The sequence below is a fragment of the Perognathus longimembris genome, chromosome 17, assembly GCF_023159225.1.
Source record: "Perognathus longimembris pacificus isolate PPM17 chromosome 17, ASM2315922v1, whole genome shotgun sequence".
Lineage (NCBI taxonomy): Eukaryota > Metazoa > Chordata > Mammalia > Rodentia > Heteromyidae > Perognathus > Perognathus longimembris.
In genome coordinates, this window is record NC_063177.1 from 17,460,232 (window position 1) to 17,480,493 (window position 20,262).

A 20,262-nucleotide genomic window follows, 5' to 3' on the forward strand; every position below is an offset into this window, starting at 1 on the left:
CTGTGGCTCAAGTGGCAGAGTGCTAGCCTTGAGCAAGAAGAAGCCAGGGACAGTGCTCAGGCCCTGAGTCCAAACCCCCGGACTGGCCAAAAAAAAAAAAAAAAAAAAAAAAGAAAAGAAAAGAAACATTTCATCCACAGCATGGGAGCAGAGGGCACAAGGCGAAGAGCTTCAACATGGATACAGCACTAGAGGAGACAAAAATTAGTAATGTAGCTAGCTGGAAGCCTAAAAAGGCAATCTTGGTAGTTCTCAGAAAACTTATTGGAAATTTATCCAAGTCAAGCCATTCTTGATATTTCATGTGCCAGCTTCTTCTTCCTTTAACTGGCTCTTCTGTTCACAGCAATTTCTACTTACCTTCCAGCTGTCTATTTTAATTCTTGGGAAGGTATGTGAATTTCATAGTATCAGATCATATACTTGTTTGATTGAACTGACTCATTTTATCCACAAAGTTTCAAACATATGGGCATTTAATCAAAGTTTTAGACTGATTATTTCAATAGATAAAAGTGGAGAGGACACTGGGAGTCAATGGCTCATGCCTTAACCCTAGCTAAGTTGAGATCTAAAGATCATGGTTCAAAGCCAGCCTGGGAAGAAAATCCGTGAGACTCTTTATCTCCAATTAACCATTAAAAAGCCAGCAGTAGAGCTGTGACTCAAGTGGTAGAAAACTAGCCTTGAGTAAAAAAGCTCAGGGACAGGGCCCAGCAGACCCTGGGTTCAAGCCCCAGGACCAGCATGCATGCATGCGTGCATGTGCATGCGTATGTGCACATGCACACATGTGCACACACACAAATGCGCGCACAAAGTGAACACACGCGTGTGCGTACAAAATGAAAAGGAATTGATGCCATATTAATTCTGTAAGAATATCTCTGGTTACAAGAGACCCAGGACTGTAAAATGGTTAGCAGAGTACTAACCAGGAAGTACTAACCAGACATTTCAGAAATTTCAAGAGATGGCCACATTGTATCTTCAATTTCTAAATTATCTCTTCTCTCCTAATAATTTTTTAAAAGACATTTCCTGCTAAAAATGCCTTTTAAGGTACCATCAATACTAAGTAAGCATGTTCCCCTTATTAAACAGACTAGAATGCACATCTGTTTATGAGAAGAAAGCTTCCTTTTGTCCATATTACCAGGCTCCTCCTGAGGTTGCCCAGAAGCTGAAGAAGCGAGTTCTGACAGCAAACTTTTTCTGTGTTACAGGGAATAGGGGAACATGGGCCTCTTGACCTACAAAACTCAATATTTTGGAACATCCACAATTCTTCCAATGCTGTGCCAGTCAGAAAGAGACTCCCTTAGTAAACCACCAGCCAGAGTAAAGCTTTCAACTCTGGGAGTTGACAAGGACAGGACCCAAAGCTCCCTGGGAAAAAAAAAAGTCTCCACTTCAGCTTGCATTACAAACTGCTGGAAAAGACAGATGGAGGAGATGACAGGAAAAGCAATTATTTCTTCTGGGCTTCCTTTCTGTCTGGGTTCTAAGGAGACGAATACAAAATTCCATTACAGATTGAAATGCTATCTAAACATTCTTGAAAATGTGTTCTTGCTCTCTGAAATATGACCTCCCTGCACCAGCAACCTGTAACCCATTACCATATGAAGGTGGGAGAAAGCAACATTCTTACAGCCCACCTGCCCACTTCTAGACTGACTGACTCTCCAATACTACTACTCTGTGACCAATGTTAAAATGCAAGCAACCAAGGTTGGTTGTATTTGTTTGCCAGTCCTGGGGCTTGAACTCTGAGCCTGAGTGCTATTATTGATATCTATCTTGTCTGTTGGTCTGTCCATTTGTCTACGTATCACATGACCCAACAAAAAAAATTTGATGGCTCATTCACTATGCTGCTTTATTGCAGAGAGAAGAAACATTCCAGGTACAAGCACGCAGCATGGGAGCAAAGGCACAGTGCATGCATGTGGCACACCAGGCTTTCAGGGTAGATATAGCACAAATGAAGTTAACATCAACTTTATAGATGGGAGAAGCCAGCAAGCGAAAGAACCTATATGATCTCGCCAATAAGCCAGGAAATAGTGACGTTTCTAAGGAGGTTGATGATATGATCAGACATGTATTAGGAAAAGTTAATCAGCAGAATGAGGAGCTCTGCAGGCACACTATTATCTCTAAAAGCCATGTTTCCATGGATTCATTGGCCAGAGATACAGTGCTTCTAGACTCAGTAGACAAGAATAAAACAAAAGGAACTAAGACCATGCAAAGTTCAGGAAATTGGAGCCATTTTAAGAAACTAACGTGTCTATAAATAAACACTGAGGTGCTAACCAAGAAGATAGATTCACTATTAGTTAGTAGGGCAATGGGGCTATTAAGAGTGAAACAAAGTCACACAATGCAGGATAACTAGATAAAACTGAAAATGAAAAAGAGACTTGTAACACCTGTGATCCATTAGCAGAGGAAAAACAGTACAGTATGCTCCCCTAAATCTGGGCAGCATAATGAACATTTTTGGAAGTTAGCTATACTAGCAAATGTCAGAAGACACATTAACAGTACTGAAGCAATGGCAACACTGTACTCTGACCCTGACTGAATCTGTATTGAAAAGGGAGGACCAGACACCAGAGAGGAAAGGCTTGCTCAGCATTTTTGTTATGACAGCAATTTCTGAAATACAACACCTAACAGAAGAATTGAGTCCAAATAAAAAGGAAAATGGCTAATAGATAACATCTGGCCCTTTAGTCACTGAGGACTATCCCCTCCTCATGTGCTGCTTTGTCCCTCTAGTCCCTCACAACAGCCCTAGATCTGGAAAGAACCATAAAACTCTGAAAGGAATCCAGTTACCTGTTGGCCAAAGAAGTTAGGTAGAAAGAATTGTAGCTGTTAGATGTACTGTCTTTTGTGGTAGAAAAGTAATGGCAAAATTCCCAACTTAGCTGATAGATAAAAGCAGTGATTTGATTTAGCCATAGTACACAAAATAAAGGAAAGCACAAGAGATTTCTGACACTAAAGTGAAAGACAAAGAGACTGCAGTTATTTTACTGTGGCTGCTGGACCCCAGCCCACATGACTCGGGTCTGGAGGACACAGGTGGGATCTCATCACTGGCCTAGGCAGCCTACTGCTGCTATGGTGTGGGAGGTCATGCTGTACATGGATGGATCAGTAAGGTACTTGGCAAGTGCTCTGCCACCTGGTTGTGGGTTTCGTCAAGAATTAAGGAAATGTGATTAGTATGGAAGAATACGTTACTTACTTGCCTTCCATCCTGCCCCACGTTTGTCTGACCTCTTACAACAGTTCGAATATTGTCATCCAGTCTCCTGGCAAAACAAGTTAAAAATTACAAATTTTTCAAATGATCTCTACAGCAGGAGGACCAAAATTTCTGCAGACTGTATCTCTTTATCCCTAACACCAGGCCTGAGTGATCTGAGAATGAGGCCTTGGATCCAGGAGGCAGCAACAGCAGCCTAAGAAAAGCCAAGCCTAATACAGACTGATGAGTCAACTTTGTTTTTTTGTGTTGTTTTTTTTTTAAAGGCAGTTTTTACTCAATATTCAGAATCATCCGGAAGGACAAATAAAACTTCAGTGTTCTTCATGGAGTAAATCAGAAATGACAAAGTTGCAGAAGTTTTACAGGAATAAGCCAGAAAATTCAAATTACCCCCAACAAAATCCCTCCTCCATGACCTTAAAAGGAGCCAGGATGATATATGAAATCAGCACTTACTCTCTGGGGTAAGTGCTCATACACATGCAATGTGGATGAGACAGATCTTTGGCTTCCAGATCCTCTTTCCCTTGTTGCTCAACATAGACCACTGAATGGCCCTTCAACCAGAGGAATGTGTGTCAGTCAGCTTCATTATTCACTTGAAGAATCCACTCATGGTATAGTAGTGAAAAAGGTAGAAAAGACCACAAGTGATCTTTGAATTATCAAGGAATTTCCCATTTCTATGCAAACCTTGGAACTGAGGACTGAAGTCTCTACAAGGATTGTTATAGCTAAAGTACAACAAAAACAACAAGGAAGCTTTTTCTTCCCTTTTTTTTGGGGGGGGGGAAGGAGCAGGGTAGTCCTAGAGTTTGAATTTAGGGCCTTATTCTTGCTAGGCAAGTGCTATACAGGTGAACCATACTTTGAGTCCTGTTTTTTTGCCGATTACTTTTGAGCTAGGGTCTCCCATTCTGCCTGGCATATGCCTGGGCATTATCCTCTATATTAGGCTTCTCACTATAGCTAGGATAACAGGCTCATGCCACTGGGCCCAGCTCTTAACGGTTGAGAAGCCATCTTGTGAACTTTTTTGCCCAGGCCTGTCTTTTAACTGCAGTCTTTCAAATCTTTTTTGCTACTTAAGGCACCAATGGAACAAAACATTCCTGGGCAGAGGCCTACACTAAAAGACCCAGAGATTACAGGGAAAAAACTCATTACCTGGATTCAAAATGGATGTTTTCCTTCACTAAACATTAAAAGCAGGCTGGGCACTGGTGGCTCATGCCTGTAATCCTAGCTATCACAATATTTAATCCTAGACCATCATTCAGGTCAACTAGCTGATCCATCCATCATTCATTGTTAGCTAGTAGGTAACCAACAGATGGACAATCTAAGTCCAGTTCCATAAATGTTCCTTGGGAACACAAAAAAGGTAAAGCCACTAGGGAAATAGAGCCATTAAAAATATTGTTTTTGTCTCCTTTTATAGCTGTTTTGAACAGAAAGCTCCCTTCCTTTAAAATGAATAATTGAAGACTGGTCAAAGAATCAAGTGGCTTACCACAGGATTCATCTGGAAACCAGAATAACAAGGTTATTGTATGTTATTTTGTTGTTTTGTGGTGATGAGATTAGCACCCATGGCCTTAGGCATGCTAGGCAAATGCTCTAGCATTGAGCTACAATCCTAGACCTTATTTGTCTGTCTAGGGATAGGGTCTCGCTATGTAGCCAAGCCTGACCTTGAACCTGAGATTCTCCCACTTTAACCTCCTGAGGATTGTAGGCTTATACCCTTACACTTGGTGATTATGTTTGTTCTTTTAATTTGAGATTTCAGTGCTCTCATAGAATAGTGTACTTCAGCAAGTGACTAACTAAATGAACAATAAGTTTCTCCTTAATTAACAATCATATGAGGATACTTACCTTATTTTCAGTCTAATTTTGTTCACGACGTCATCTATATTTGCCAGAGACTAAGATAAAGAAGAGAATACAGAGCTGTTAATTCACCTAAAATTCTTTTTCCTTCCTTCCTTCTTCTTCTCCTCCTCCTCTCCCCCTTCCTTCCTTCCTCCCATTCTTCCTTCCTTTCTTTTTGTTTTTTGTGCCAGTACTGGGGCTTGAACTCAAGGCCCTATGCTCTCACTTGGCTTTTTGGTGTCCTACCACTTGAGCCACTGGTCTACTTTCAGCTTTTTTCTGGTTAACTACATGTAACAGTTTCAGACTTTTCTGCCCAGGGTGGCTTCAAGCAGTGACCCTCAGATCTCAGCCTTCTGAGTATCTAGGATTATAGGTGTGAGCTACCAGCGCCCACCTAGCTAGATTTCTTCTATTTATGGAATTTTAAAAACTTTTACAATATGATCCCATGTCAATTATTTTTTTAAAGAAAAGCAATAGTTGGGATCTATTTTTTGTAAAGTTTAACTGGAATAACTGGAACACAGCCATGTCCATTCATTTACACACTGCCAGTGGCTGTTTTTGAGCTACAAAGGCAAAGCTGGAGTTAAGGCAATACTGCCTGGCTACAAGGCCTAAGGCATTTATTATCTATGTTCTCACAGAAACTTTGCCAACCCCTTGTATACAGGATTATGACAAATTCATATAACAAAATCAGTAGAGAATAGAGAGCTGGTGGCTCAAGCCCATAACCCTAGCTACTCAGGAGGCTGAGATCTGAGGATCGAGGTTCAAAGCCAGACCAGGTAGGAAAGTCCATGAGACTCTTATCTCCAATTAACCACTAGAAAACTGGAAGTGGTGCTCTGGCTCAAGTGGTAGAGCGCTAGCCTTGAGCTGAAGAACTCAGGGACAGTGCCCAGGCACAGAGTTCAAGCCCCATGACCTACAAAAAAATTAAAATAAAATTCAGTAAAGAAAATGTGTGGGGCTGGGGATATGGCCTAGTGGCAAGAGCGTTTGCCTCGTATACTTGAAGCCCTGGGTTCGATTCCCCATCACCACATATACAGAAAATGGCCAGAAGTGGCGCTGTGACTCAAGTGGCAGAGTGCTAGCCTTGAGCAAAAAGAAGCCAGGGACAGTGCTCAGGACCTGAGTACAAGGCCCAGGACTGGCAAAAAAAAAAAAAGAAAAGAAAAAAAAAGAAAATGTGTGAACTATTACAACACATACATGAGTAAACCTTACTAACGAAAGAAGCCAGAACCAAGAGTATATACTATATGATTGCAATTATAGTCCAAAATTAGTTGAAACTTCTTTTATTTTAAAAAACAAAATAGTGGTTATGTTTAGGAGTAGAAATGATTGTGAAGAGGCAAGAAAGGCCTGCTGAAGATGTTTATGGTGCTCATATGGCTGTTTTCATTTTATGAAAATGTATCAAATTTTTCACTTAAGATTTATATATTGGGGCTGGGAATGTGGCTTAGTGGTAGAGTGCTTGCCTAACGTGTATGAAACCCAGGGATCAATTCCTCAGCACCACATAAACAGAAAAAGCTGAAAGTGGTGCTGTAGCTCAAGTGGTAGAGTGCTAGCCTTGAGCAAAAAGAAGTCAGGGACAGTGCTCAGGCACTGAGCCTAAGCAAGCCCCAGGACTGGCAAAAAAAAAAAAAGAAAAAGATTTATATATTCTGACTGGGTGTTGGTGGTTCACCTATTCAGCAGGCTGAAATTCAGAGGATTACAATTCAAAGCCACCCTGGGCAGAAAGTCTACAACACTCCATCTCCAAAAGGACCAGCAAAATCTGGGCGGGAGGCCTGGTTCAAGTAGTAACATGTTAATTGGGCAAGCAAGCCAAAGAAGTACAAGGCTCTGAGTTCAAATCCCAGTATCAGAAAAAATAAGTTATATGAGTAAACATGGTGCTGTTAGCTAATATTTATAATTTTAACTACTCAGGAGATTGAGATTTGGAGAATCATAATTCAACACTAGCCTGGGCAGAAACATTTGTAAGACTACTTGGAGAGTGGATTTGGTGATGTGTGCCTGTTTAGCCTGAGCTACAATAAGATACTTAATATAGGCAGAGTACAGTCCTGGCATGTGCCAAAGCAGGAAGAAGATCCTATCCTCAAAATGACCAGCACAGGGGTTGGGACTATGGCCTAGTGGTAAAGTGCTCGTCTCATATACTTGAAGCCCTGGGTTCGACTCCTCAGCACCACATATTTGAAAAAGCCAGAAGTGGTGCTGTGGCTCAAGTGGTAGAGTGCTAGCCTTGAGCAAAAACAATCCAGGGACAGTGCTCAGGCCCTGAGTTCAAGCCCCAGGACTGACAAAAAAAACATGACCAGCACAAAAATAGGCTGAAACTGGTTTAATGGTAGAGTACTTTCATAGCAAGCTTGAGACCCTAAATTCAAACCCTATAACAAAACAAAAAAAAAAATTTCCTAATTCAAGCCAAGTGTGGTAGTACCTGCCTATAATATCAACACTCAGGAGGTTAAGGGAGGAAGAATGAAAATACAAATCCAGCCTGGGTTACATGAGACCCTGTCTCAAAGAAAAGAAAAAGATCTATATGCTCCTATATGGCATGTTATATTTCAAACACCAAATAACTTTTTTTTTTTATGTAACTAGTCTACTAGGGGGGGAAAAATCTGGAAGGCTACATCCTAATGATGTAATACTAACGATTGTCATCTATGAAGGCATCTATGAAAAGATTCTTAGTTATTCTTTTTCCCCATGGTTGCTTTTAATTACTATACACTGATTATGCACTGTACTGTAATTATAATAAAGGTTTTCTTGTTAAGATGACAAAAATGGACCATTTCTATCTAACCTCAGAGATGGGGAAATGTGAGAAATTGGTGCCCTCTACTGGAGGATAAGGAATACAACTCTGGAGGAGTATATAATTTGTATATAACTCCAGAGTATTATATTAACTCTGGAGGAATATAATTTTAGAAGTCCTCTTTTCCTCTCCTCTAACAGACATTCCACCCTAAAAGGAATTGTGGTTATAAATAGCTCAGACCAGTGGCTCCCACCTATAATCTTAGCTACTCAGGAGGCTGAAGTTTGAAGCCTGCCTGTGCACAAAAGTGCATGAGACTTATTTCCAATAAACCACCAGAAATTCACAAGTAGAGCTGTGACTCAAATGGCAGAGCACTATCCTTGAGCACAAAAGCTCAGGGACAGAGCTCAAGCCAGGCTCTGAGTTCAAGACTCAGAACTGACATCAAAATAAATACATACAAACACACATAAATATAATAAAGAAATAAATAAATAGCTCCCGGCTCCCTCTGCTGGCATGAGGAGTGCAGGAACCTTCCAGGAGCAGTTTTGGAAAGAGAAACGGGTCATGGTTATCTCAGATGTCATAATGGGCTATTCACAGCTCATCGCTGGAGCAAGACATGATTACTCACAATTTTCAGATATCAAACCGGTCTGAAATAGAGATAAATTTCAGAAAGAAGGAAGTTATTTTCACTGAAGCATCTAATTCAACTTGATTCAATCCAATCTGATGCTGTCAAATCTGGACTATATATAAATGAAATCCCCGCCACACATGTGAACAGAGGCTGAATTGTCAGTTTGGCTTACCTCTAACACTACTAATTCAAAGTTTGAGGGCAATCTGACTTCCTCTTTCCTCATATGCAAGTATGACATAACAGTCCACAGCCCCCATCTCTGCTGAATGGAATCCATTCTCCCCACCCCATCTTTTTTTTTTTTTTTTTTTGCCAGTCCTGGGCCTTGAACTCAGGGCCCTTGAACTCACTGTCCCTGGTTTCTTTGTGCTCAAGGCTAGCATTCTACCACTTGAGCCACAGTGTCACTTCTGGCCTTTTCTTTATATGTGGTGCTGAGGAGTCGAACCCAGGGCTTCATGTATTGGAGGCAAGCACTCTACCACTAGGTCATATTTCCAGCCCTAGTTTTTTCTTGTTAATTGGAAATAAGACCCTGTTGAACTTTTCTGCCTAGTTGGCTTCAAGTCTCCATCTCTATCATCAGAGCTCAGCCTTACATGTATCTAGGATTAGAGGTGTGAGGCATCACACCTGACTTTTCTTTCTCAGTAGCCTCTATGTTAAAGGTATCTCCATAGGTGTATAGAACCAGACTTTTCCTGTTACAGTGTAACTTGGAGGTCACTGTATTTCAGTCAACAGTAGTACAGTAACTATTTCTTCCATTTTAAAATAGACATGGTCTTAGTTAAACCATAGTGATTTTTCTAATAACATATTTATGCAGTCAGACATAACTGCAAAAGGTGAAGACCTGGAGACAACCAAAATGCCCATTAATAGAAAAATCAAAATAAATCAGGCAATATTACTGGATGTGATTTATTGACCTTTTTGCTACTTGTAAATACACTGGTCAAAGAGGTTAACAGAGAAAGAAAAGACAGCTTTGATACCGTGCTAGCAAGTAGAAAGCATTTTTTAAAATATCAGACAATCCAGGGCTGGGAATATGGCCTAGTGGCAAGAGTGCTTGGCTCGCATACATGAAGCCCTGGGTTCGATTCCCCAGCATCACATACATAAAAAATGGCCAGAAGTGGCGCTGTGGCTCAAGTGGCAGAGTGCTGGCCTTGAGCAAAAAGAAACCAGGGACAGTGCTCAGGCCCTGAGTCCAAGGCCAGGACTGGCAAAAAAAAAAAAATCAATTTACTGAGCCTGACCCTGAGCTGTTGTGACCCAGTTGCTGAGCTGGAAGCCAGGACGAAGGGCTGGCAACCCCTCCCTCTCCCCAAGTCTCTCAGAGTAGCCACGTTGACAGATTCCTCAGCACCACATATATAGAAAACGGCCAGAAGTGGCGCTGTGGCTCAAGTGGTAGAGTGCTAACCTTGAGCAAGGAGAAGCTAGGGACAGTGCTCAGGCCCTGAGTTCAAGGCCCAGGACTGGCAAAAAAAAAAAATCAGATAATCCATAAAGGAGATTATTAAAAGAACAGGAAATATCCTATTATTTCACTGAGTAATCAGCAGTTAGGTGGACCCTGTGGGGGACTGCTTTCTGTTTTCCAGATCTTGTATTGAGGAAGACAAATGGAAAAGTGCTAACATTTAAGGTGGGTTCATTGGGCAACTCTGTTCTAGACACTAGGCAGAAATATTTCCCATACCAAGCGCTGGTGGCTCACACCTATAATCCTAGCTTCTCAGCAGGCTGCAATCTGAGTCAGTCCAGGCAAACAAAACTGAGAGACTCTTATTTCCAATTAACCATCAAAAAGCTAGAAGTAGAGGTATGCCTCAAGTGGTAGAGTGCCAGCCTTTAGCAAAAAAGCCAAGCAAGAGTATGAGGCCGTGAGTTCAAATTGCACCACTGGCACCAAAGAAAAAGGAAAGGAAATTATTTTCTTTAATCCTCCCATTCCTATGAGGCACACCATCATCCTCTTCCAAGCTGGGATTGGGAGGACGCTCTTGAAGGCTGGACATCTGTCTAAGGTTGAGGAGCTGGCACATCAGTCAGCAGGAATCTGTCTGACTCCAAAGTCTCTGCTTCTGCTCTTTCTTACTCTCCCATGCTACATTTGCCCCTTACGTAAGGGTTTCTTTCATCCTTTCTTGTGTGTGTTATATGAGATTGGAATGCAAAGGCTCCCACTTAGGCAGGTGCTCTACCACTCACCACTCTCCCAGCCCTTTTTGCTGTAGCTATTTTTCATACAGGGTATTGCTTTTTTTTGCCCAGGCCAGTGGAGACCATGACCCTCCTATTTACCCTTTCCTTGTAGCTGGAATGACAGGAATGTACCACCATGCCCAGTTCTTTATTGGTTGAGGCGGGGCTTGCTAACTTTTACCCAGCTTGGCTTCAAACTATGAACTTCCTGAACTCAGCCTCCCAAGAAAGTAGGATTACAGGCATGAGTCACTACACAGAGCTTCATGAAAGTTGCTGGCCTACTTCTACACTCCAAAACACCTGACAGGACATTAGTTTTCTGCCTCGCTGTGGCAGGAATGCTCAAGTGTGGAGCTGGGGCCAGTTCTGCGGGACTCTGTATGGGCTCCCCAGGGGGAAGTGGTATACACTCTCTATAAGACTCACTCTTCTGGCTTGACTGTAATGGAATCACACAGTTTTAACTGCATACATTTTAAATGTTTTTATTTTGGACAAGTGTTGCCCTGGTTTTAATGATGACTCATGCTTATAAGAAAAAAAATCAGAAAATCGGGGCTGGGAATATGGCCTAGTGGTAAAGTGTTCGCCTGGTATACATGAAGCCCTGGGTTCGATTCCTCAGCACCATATATATAGAAAAAGCCAGAAGTGGCGCTGTGGCTCAAGTGGTAGAGTGCTAGCCTTGAGCAAAAAGAAGCCAGGGACAGTGCTCAGACCCTGAGTTCAAGCCCCAGGACTGGCAAAAAAAAAACACAAAAAAAACCCCAGAAAATCATATTGTGCCACCAGAAGAGTATAACTACTGGTAGTGCTTTTGTATATTACATTGTTTTGTTTGTATGAAAATATGTGGCCTTTAAAAAACTAAAATTGGCTGATAAGTAATTTCTTCCCTAGGGTTTTTTCCTCCACATAGTAATGTAGATTTAGAGCATTCTGAAGGTTATGAAAAATTCTATTAAAGTGTTCCATATATAACCAAATGCTGATGACTCAACCCTATAATCCTAGCCACAAAAGAGGCTGAGATCTGAGGATTGAGCTTTGAAGCTGGACTGGAGGCATGGCTCAAGTGGTAGAGTGCCAACCATGAATGATAAAAACCAATTGAAAACAAGAGGCCTTGAGTTCAAACCCTGGTATCAGCACACATATACAAAAAGATAAAAAAAAAAAAAAACCACTATATTTGTTTCAAAATTCTTTTCTTTTGTTGTAAGACTAGGACTAGGACCTGACACTTTGTTCACTGGCTAGAGGTATTCCAACTGAGCCACCACCAACCCCGTTTCAAAATTCTTAATTCTCTCTCTCCTTCCCCCAGGCTGTTCCTTAGCTCCTTGGTTCAAATAATCATCCTGTGTACTTAGATTCTGAATGGTAGGATTATACCACATTTTCACAAATTTTCATTTAATTTCTTCTAATCAAATCTCCAAAATAATTCTGTTCAACTTACTCAAGAAATTTAACAGGGCTGGGGATATGGCCTAGTGGCAAGAGAGCTTCCCTCATATATATGAGGCCCTGGGTTCGATTCCCCAACACCACATATACAGAAAAAAACGGCCAGAAGTGTTGCTGTGGCTCAAGTGGCAGAGTGCTAGCCTTGAGCAAAAGGAAGCCAGGGACAGTGCTCAGGCCCTGAGTCCAAGGCCCAGGACTGGCCAAAAAAAAAAAAAGAAAAAAGAAATTTAACAAAAATTCTGTCCTCAAACCTGGTTGCTCTTCAGTACCCTGTGGGGAGCTCTGGTAAGCACAGACGGCTAAACTCAGAAAGCTAAACTTCCCTCAGAATCCCTTCCAGCACCCCTTACCTGAACCTGGTAAAAGAGACATCCAAGAATGTGTTCAGGGCGCCATTCCAGCCTTCAGCAACCACAGACACACTCATACCTGCCACTCAAAAGAAGTACCTCCACATTCTTCTTCTTAGAGTGACAATAAACCACACATTCTTGATATGTGGACATCCTTATATAACTTACTTACCCTCATTTATTGGCAATCTATGGGCTATGTTTATAGGCTGTGACCAAGCTTTAGCAATAGTTGAAAGAAATGGTAAGTTAGGATACTACTTTCTATTACCTTTTCATGAAGGTCTATGGGAATCTAGTTTGTAGATGAACTGTATGTGAAGTATAATGGGAGTAAGGGAAACAGAGGCTACTCTGTGTCATATACTTTCGGTGATAATCTAAGAAAGTGCACTACACACAATCAGGAATGTGAAGGCATACTTAGACAAGCTACATAAATGAATCTTTGGAACAACAAAAGTCTTGTGCTTCCTTCAGCAATTCAAAAACCAATAGATACACAATCACTTCAGAAAGAGGACAGAAGAGGGTAGTTTCCTATGGAATTTTCAATCTAACACTTTTTTTTTTAGTTGAATCAGAGTTCTTGACACGGTGACATAAGTGAAACACATACATGGCCAAATTTGCTATCTTTCCTTATGTACGTTGTTACCAGGTCGGTGTCTAGTAATTCCTAAAGTTCCCTTCACAGAAAATGTTGAGCTACAAAGGCTGCTTAGGAAATCTCCAAAAAGACAATCACACAGTACATCATTTTTAAAGCTTTATTTAAAAATTAATGTGTTTGTTCATTAGAAGAGTTTGGAAGAGGATGCAACTTGATAGCAAGAATAACTTCTAATATATCTTCTACAGCACAGCAGGATAACTATTGTTAACAACTATTTATATATTTCAATATAGAATTAAAATTTTGAGTGCTACCAATACAAATAAATGATAAATATTTGAGGCACAGATATCTGGATCATTGTGATCTGACCAATACACATTGAATATATGTACTGACACATCACAATGCACCCCATAAGTATGTACTACTGTGTGTCAATTAAAATAAAAATGCTTTTTTGTGTATGCTCATACTGGGGCTTGAACTGAGGTACTGAGCACTGTACCTTAGCTTTTTTTTTTTTTTTTTGCCAGTCCTAGGCCGTGAACTCAGGGCCTGAGCACTGTCCCTGGCTTCTTTTTTTGCTCAAGGCTAGCACTCTGCCACTTGAGCCACAGCGCCACTTCTGGCCATTTTCTGTATATGTGGTGCTGAGGAATCGAACCCAGGGCCTCATGTATACGAGGCAAGCACTCTTGCCACTAGGCCATATTCCCAGCCCCTACCTTAGCTTTTTGGCTCAAGGCTTTTCATGACTACTTGAGTTACAGCTACATTTCCAGCTTTCCAGTGGTTAACTGGAAATAAGAGTCTCACAGACTTTGTTGCCCAGGCTAGTTTTGAACTTACAACTATGACCCTCAGATCTCAGTCTCCTGAATAGCTATGATTACAGGCGTGAGCCACCAGCACCTAGCAAAAGTGCACTTGAGAAAACCAGACTAGGGGCTGGGGATATGGCTCAAGTGGCAATGTGTCTGCAGTCATGAGGCCCTGAGTTCAAACAAGGGCTGAGAATGTATTTCATTTTAAAACAAAACAAATAGAAAACAGGCAAAAAAATTTTGAATTCAAAAGGAGAAAAAGTTTGAAAGGATATATGTCAAGATATTAATAATGATGGGCTACACATACAAATACATTCAACCACATATTTCCACCAGGATGGATAAACATATGCAAAACTGTGCTCATGCTTCTACCTTCCTCTGACTCTACCTCCCATTGAAACCTGCTTTTCTTCTTACTCTCAATAGTGGGTAAAGGTGTCAACAACATCTATCCAGTCTGTCAGGCTAGAAATCAAAGTTCAAAATCTCAAACTGGGCCTGTCCATGGGCTACACTGCCATTTCCCCAGTAAAGCCTCTTTGGATTCCCCAGGCTGCTCTCACTGGGGCCCATATACTTCCTTCCTGGCAACTCTACTGTACCTCAGCTGCGAGTTCCTCATCTCTCCATTATTATGAATATACTTCATTATTCTCACTGGAAACAAGGGTGACAAGGGAGTAAAGAATTTATCACAGTTGGAATGATGACTAGTACACAGTAAACACCCAAAATATATTAACTGTTGTGATAGTTATAGTAAAGGAGCAAGAATTTACCTATTATCTATAAATGGCATAATTGTTAAGCTAGACCACAAGCTCTATGTTAGTAGGAACCACATCTGTCTTGTTTACTCCTTTATCCCAGAATTTTTTTCTTTATTTTTCTCCCCCTTCCCTTTTCTTTCCTCCCTTTCCTGCTCCCTTCTCTCTTTCCTGCAAGGAACTGAATTTAGGGCTTCCAGCATGCTAAGTAGGCACTTTACCACTGACAGTATCCCTAGCTCCACTTAATTTCTCTTAGGGGTAGGCAGAGTAGAACTTTTTCTTTAACTGAGTAAGTGAATGAAGTTTAGATTCTAGATGAACCTCTACCGTCATCCTACAGTACCAAATTGGGTGAATTTGTCTCCTAAGACGTTCTCAGACTGTAGCGCATTAGCCTCCTAACAGGGTTTCTTGCCTTCTATGATCACAATGACCCTCTTCTTCCCTCATATTCCTGAAAGATGTACCTAACTCATGTTCCACCTAGAATAATGTTCCACCAGACTGCCACAGGCCTGGCTCCTTCATATCTATCAGGTCTCAACTAACCCGAACAGCTTCAGAGAGACCCTTCCTTTAGGCTCTTTTTTTTTTTTTTTTTAATTGAAAGGATTCTCTTCACCCATGTCACTGCTCTAAGACTACATGTGCTTTCCAGAAAATCATTAACTGAGCTGTACTCGATCATTTCTTGACTTCTTGTCTATTCCATTATTTTTTTTTCTCCTCTGCCCCATTCCAGGCTTAGCTTTCTTGCTCATGGCTGGTGCTTTACCTAGATTTTCTCTGGCTGATAGGAGGTAGAGTCTTGAAATTTTTATGCCCAGGCTGGCTTCAAACCACAATCCTCTAGACCCCAGCCTCCTGAGTGGCTAGAATTACAGATGTGAGCCATGAACACTCAGTAGCTGTTGGTTTATTTCTTGTCTTCCTCTCCACACAAGACTCCCTGACACTAAGAACTACCCTATTATGGATACCATTTTCATTTGTTGCCCATTTCTTTTTTTTTTTTTTTTTTTTTTGCCAATCCTGGCACTTTGACTCAGGGCCTGAGCGCTGTCCCTGGCTTCTTTTTGCTCAAGGCTAGCACTCTGCCACTTGAGCCACAGTGCCTCTTCTGGCCTTTTCTATGTATGTGGTACTGAGGAATCGAATCCAGGGCTTCATGTATACGAGGCAAGCACTCTTACCACTAGGCCATATTCCCAGCCCTCTTGCCCATTTCTAAAACAGTGCCTGGTACTTAGTGGACATGTCATAAATAATTGCTAAGTTGACTGACTGACAGAATAAGTAAATCCTTCAAGATCTGCCAGAGGATTAACTGTAGTTTGGGTTTTCATAGGCAGAATTATTCTTTTGTCCTTTACTATATTGTTCCATACCTCTCCCATAGCATGGGAGATCATGTAACTCTAGGGCAAGAATGGGGTTTCATTCAGCTTTGTAACCTCACAGCACACGGCAGGGACTGACAACATGACAGGAGTCCATTGCATATTTGCTAAATGAACAAATGAAAAACTAAAAACTATAGCTGCCCTTCTCCCAACTCAGCTGCTTCTAATTCTGGTCTACTGTTAAAAAAAAAATCTAGGCAAAGCACCCAGCAAAACAATACAAACAGAAAAGATAAAAATTTATTTTTTGAAATACAAATATTTTTTGAAATACAAATATCATGACTCAGTTTATCCTGCCTGCCTCATAAATTTTGGTGGTGGGGGGGAGGTAGAAGGAGATCCTTACCACCTGATTTCTTTTGTTTTTGTTTTTTGTCAGTCCTGGGGCTTCTTGCTCAAGGCTAGTACTCTGCCACTTGAGCCACAGTGCCACTTACGGCTTTTTCAATATATGTGGTGCTGAGGAATTGAACCCAGGGCTTTGTGTATACGAGGCAAGCACTTTTACCATGAGGCCATAGTCCCAGCCTTTACCACCTGATTTCTAATAATATGCTTACTAAGCAAAGAGTTCTATTTTAACACAGTTAGCTTGATTTGATTTGAACTCATTCTTACTTGTTTTTGAATGACCTTTAGATTATGTATGTACAACACAACAACTATAACCCTAGAATGAGCCAGAAGCCACTGAAATGAAAGAAACCTACAACTCAATACTTACCTGCTCCGTTGGGAACAGGGTATTGATGTACTCAACAGCATTGAAGTCGGCCCGATCTAGAGGATCCTGGCTTGGAAATACCTACATAAAAACATACGGCAATATATCATGTTGAACATCATAAATACCAATTATTTTTGAGATTAAAAGAATAACTTTTTGCTGGCACTGGTGGCTCATGTCTGCGATCCTAGCTACTCAGGTGGCTGAGATATAAAGATTGCAGTTTGAAGCCAGCCCAGGCAGGTCGAAGCCAGCCCAGGCAGGTCTCTCATTTATATCCACACCTGCCTGAACTACATTCATCTTAGTTATGCTTCCTGAATAGCTGGGACCATAGGCTCAGTCCACCATACCTAGCTTTACTGGTTGAAATGGGGGTTGGAGGTTCTTCAGGAACTTTTTGTCAAGGCTGGACTTGAACAATCCACCTTCAGAGTAGAATTATAAGCATAAGCAACCTGTTGTGTTTTTAATGGTGCTAGTTAAACACATGTTTTTGCTCTTATGTGGTAACTAGAACAAGAAGAAATTCATGGAGAGAAGGAGAAAGAACATGATATAAAACATATATTTTGGGCTGGGAATATGGTCTAGTGGTAGAATGCTTGGGTTCAATTCCTCAGCACTACATATATAGAAAAAAAGCCAGGAGTGGCACTGTGGCTCAAGTGGTAGAGTGCTAGCCTTGAGCAAAAGAAGCTAGGGTCAGTGCTCAGGCCAAGTTCAAGCCCCAGGACTGGCAAAAAAAATACATATATATACATATACATATATGTATATATGTATATATGTATATATACACACACATAATATATATGTTTTGCCCAATAGTCCATTTCCTTCAGCTGGTTTTCACTCATTTGTGGAAGCTAGACCTAAAAGACATTCACATTCATGGGAAGAGAAGAAGGAAAAAAGAAAGATGGAGCAAAAATAATTTCAACTATGCTACTATGTATGAAAAAATGGTGCTAGGGAATCTTCTTACTACATCTTCTTATTGCCCCTAAATGTTAATCCTAGGTTTTAATATGCTTTCATATAAAAAAACCATTAACTGAAGCCAACTACTTTATCCACTGATAACTACAAAAAGAATGATTGGCTCTAATGCTGGAGGAAAAAAGTGACAATACTAGTCTTATCAAAGACATGCTTATGGGACTGGGGCTGTAGCTCAGAAGGAGAGGCCTAGATTATCATGTGCAATGCCTTGGATTTGATCCCCATCACAGTAAAGAAAAAAATTTAAAGGAGAGAAGAAAGAAAGAAATACACTGTACTTTCTAAGCAACTTAAGGAATTTTAAGAGTAACATGTTTGTAGGGCTTCTCACTTTATGCAATAGTTTTGAAGCTTATCTCTGGGTAATATCAACCGTCCCTAATTCCTTACACATGACTAATCTTTACAAGTTCGCTACTGTGTAATTGTTTACAGAACTTTATTCAATCAGACCACTAAAGTAAAAAAAACAGTTGTAAATTCATTGTGATATCAGGATGTCTACTTCCTAGATAAATCTCTACAACTCATATTTTTTAAAACACACACAGGGGCTGGTAATGTGGCTTAGCGGTAGAGTGCTTGCCTAGCATGCATGAAGCCTTGGGTTCAATTCCTAAGCACCACATAAACAGAAAAAGGCAGAAGTGGTGCTGTGGCTCAAGAGGTAGAGTGATAGCCTTGAGCAAAAAGAAGTCAGTGACAGTGGTCAGACCCTGAATCCAAGCTCCAGGGCTGGCACAAACACAAACACACACACACACACACACACAAGCCAAAAAATGTGACTTTTCTGAAATTCCAGCCAAACAATAACTGACTTGTTTCTTCCATTAGAGCCTACTTAGGTCCATATTGAAATGTATGCCTAATTTGCTGCAAAAGGAAGTGGGTGGTGGAGCAGTGTGGTCTAAAACACTAGTGTGTAGTTCATATAACAGAACCGAACTTGCCTGGAAACTCATATCCAAAAGTATATAAATAGGACAATATACGTATATTACTTAGTAGAGTAGTAGAATACATTAGTACAGTGGCAGAACGTATTTGGTCAATATAGGCTAAATAGTATTAGTAGAAGTAGTATTTTGCTTAGGAAAAGTTCCCAGCGGTCATTAGTCATAACCGTTTTTTTTTCCCCCTTAAGCCATAACTCAAGACAATTCCTTTAAGAAAGATTTTTTTCTCATTTTTTCAGGGACAAAATCCTGTACAAAGGGGCTTAATCATTACTCTAATACAATTACCCTTAAATTTTATTTATTTATATTTTTTTGCCAGTCCTGGGCCTTGGACTCAGGGCCTGAGCACTGTCCCTGGCTTCTTTTTGCTCAAGGCTAGCACTCTACCACTTGAGCCACAGCGCCACTTCTGGCTTTTTCTATATATATGGTGCTGAGGAATTGAACCCAGGGCTTCATGTATACGAGGCAAGCACTCTTGCCACTAGGCCACATTCCCAGCCCTTACCCTTAAATTTTTTAATAAACTTGAAATGGTACTGTAGTCAACTAAAGAGTTATCTGCAGAGAAGAGAAAGCTCTTGGGAATAGACTCCAACATAACCCAAACTGCAAGAATTTTTCAATGTTAACTATGACAAATGGAAGATTTTCCAAGACGTCCCTAGGCCTGCCATTCCCTTCGGCAATGAATTCCGAGCGTCTCACATGAGGGAATGGGAGCAATGGGCCTAACCTGGTAAATGCATGACGCCCTACCACCCCCTAGACCCTGAGTTTGCCACTCTTGGGGGTCCCTTCTTCCAGGGTCACCTCACGGAACACAGCTCCTCTGTCCAAACCAGCTCCCAAAGACAATCAAGGCCTAGAAAGGACGCCTCCCTCAGCTTGGCCGAGAAGTCTCTTCCCACGTTCCACCTCCCTTCCGCGCCTGACCACCTGGCCTTCCTCTCCCCTCCCCCCCTCCCCCCAGCTTTCTCCCTCACTCGGCAGTCGGCAAGCCCCAAGGCCCGCAGCGGCCTCCTCCGGCCCTCCGAGGGGGCGAGGCGCTCACCTGCTCGATGGCCAGCTGCACCTCAGGCGTGAGCTGCAGCACGGCTTCCAGCTCCTCCACGAACTCCAGCTCCTCCTCCTCCATCATCCCGCCACTGGCTCCCCAGACGGCCTCGTCCCACTCCGCCTGGAGCCTCAACTGCGACCCTCCAGTGGCAGCGCACCCTCAAGCCCTGGTTCTGTCAGCCAGCCCGGCACTTCCGGGGAGCTGGG

The 20,262-nt window shown here is 41.5% G+C and overlaps 1 protein-coding gene across 1 annotated transcript in view; it reads right to left on the bottom strand.

Moving 5' to 3' along the window:
* The window catches only part of Vps53 (VPS53 subunit of GARP complex), a 124,545-nt gene extending 104,299 nt beyond the window's left edge, over positions 1–20,246 (bottom strand). The window contains exons 1-4 of the mRNA XM_048367241.1: positions 20,051–20,246; positions 17,027–17,107; positions 5,171–5,220; positions 3,266–3,332 (exon numbers count right to left, since the gene is read on the bottom strand). Of these exons, the coding sequence (XP_048223198.1) occupies positions 3,266–3,332; positions 5,171–5,220; positions 17,027–17,107; positions 20,051–20,137 (285 nt within the window). The 5' untranslated portion in view covers positions 20,138–20,246. The remainder of the gene's footprint in view (positions 1–3,265; positions 3,333–5,170; positions 5,221–17,026; positions 17,108–20,050) is intronic.
* Between the last annotated feature and the right edge of the window lie 16 nt (positions 20,247–20,262).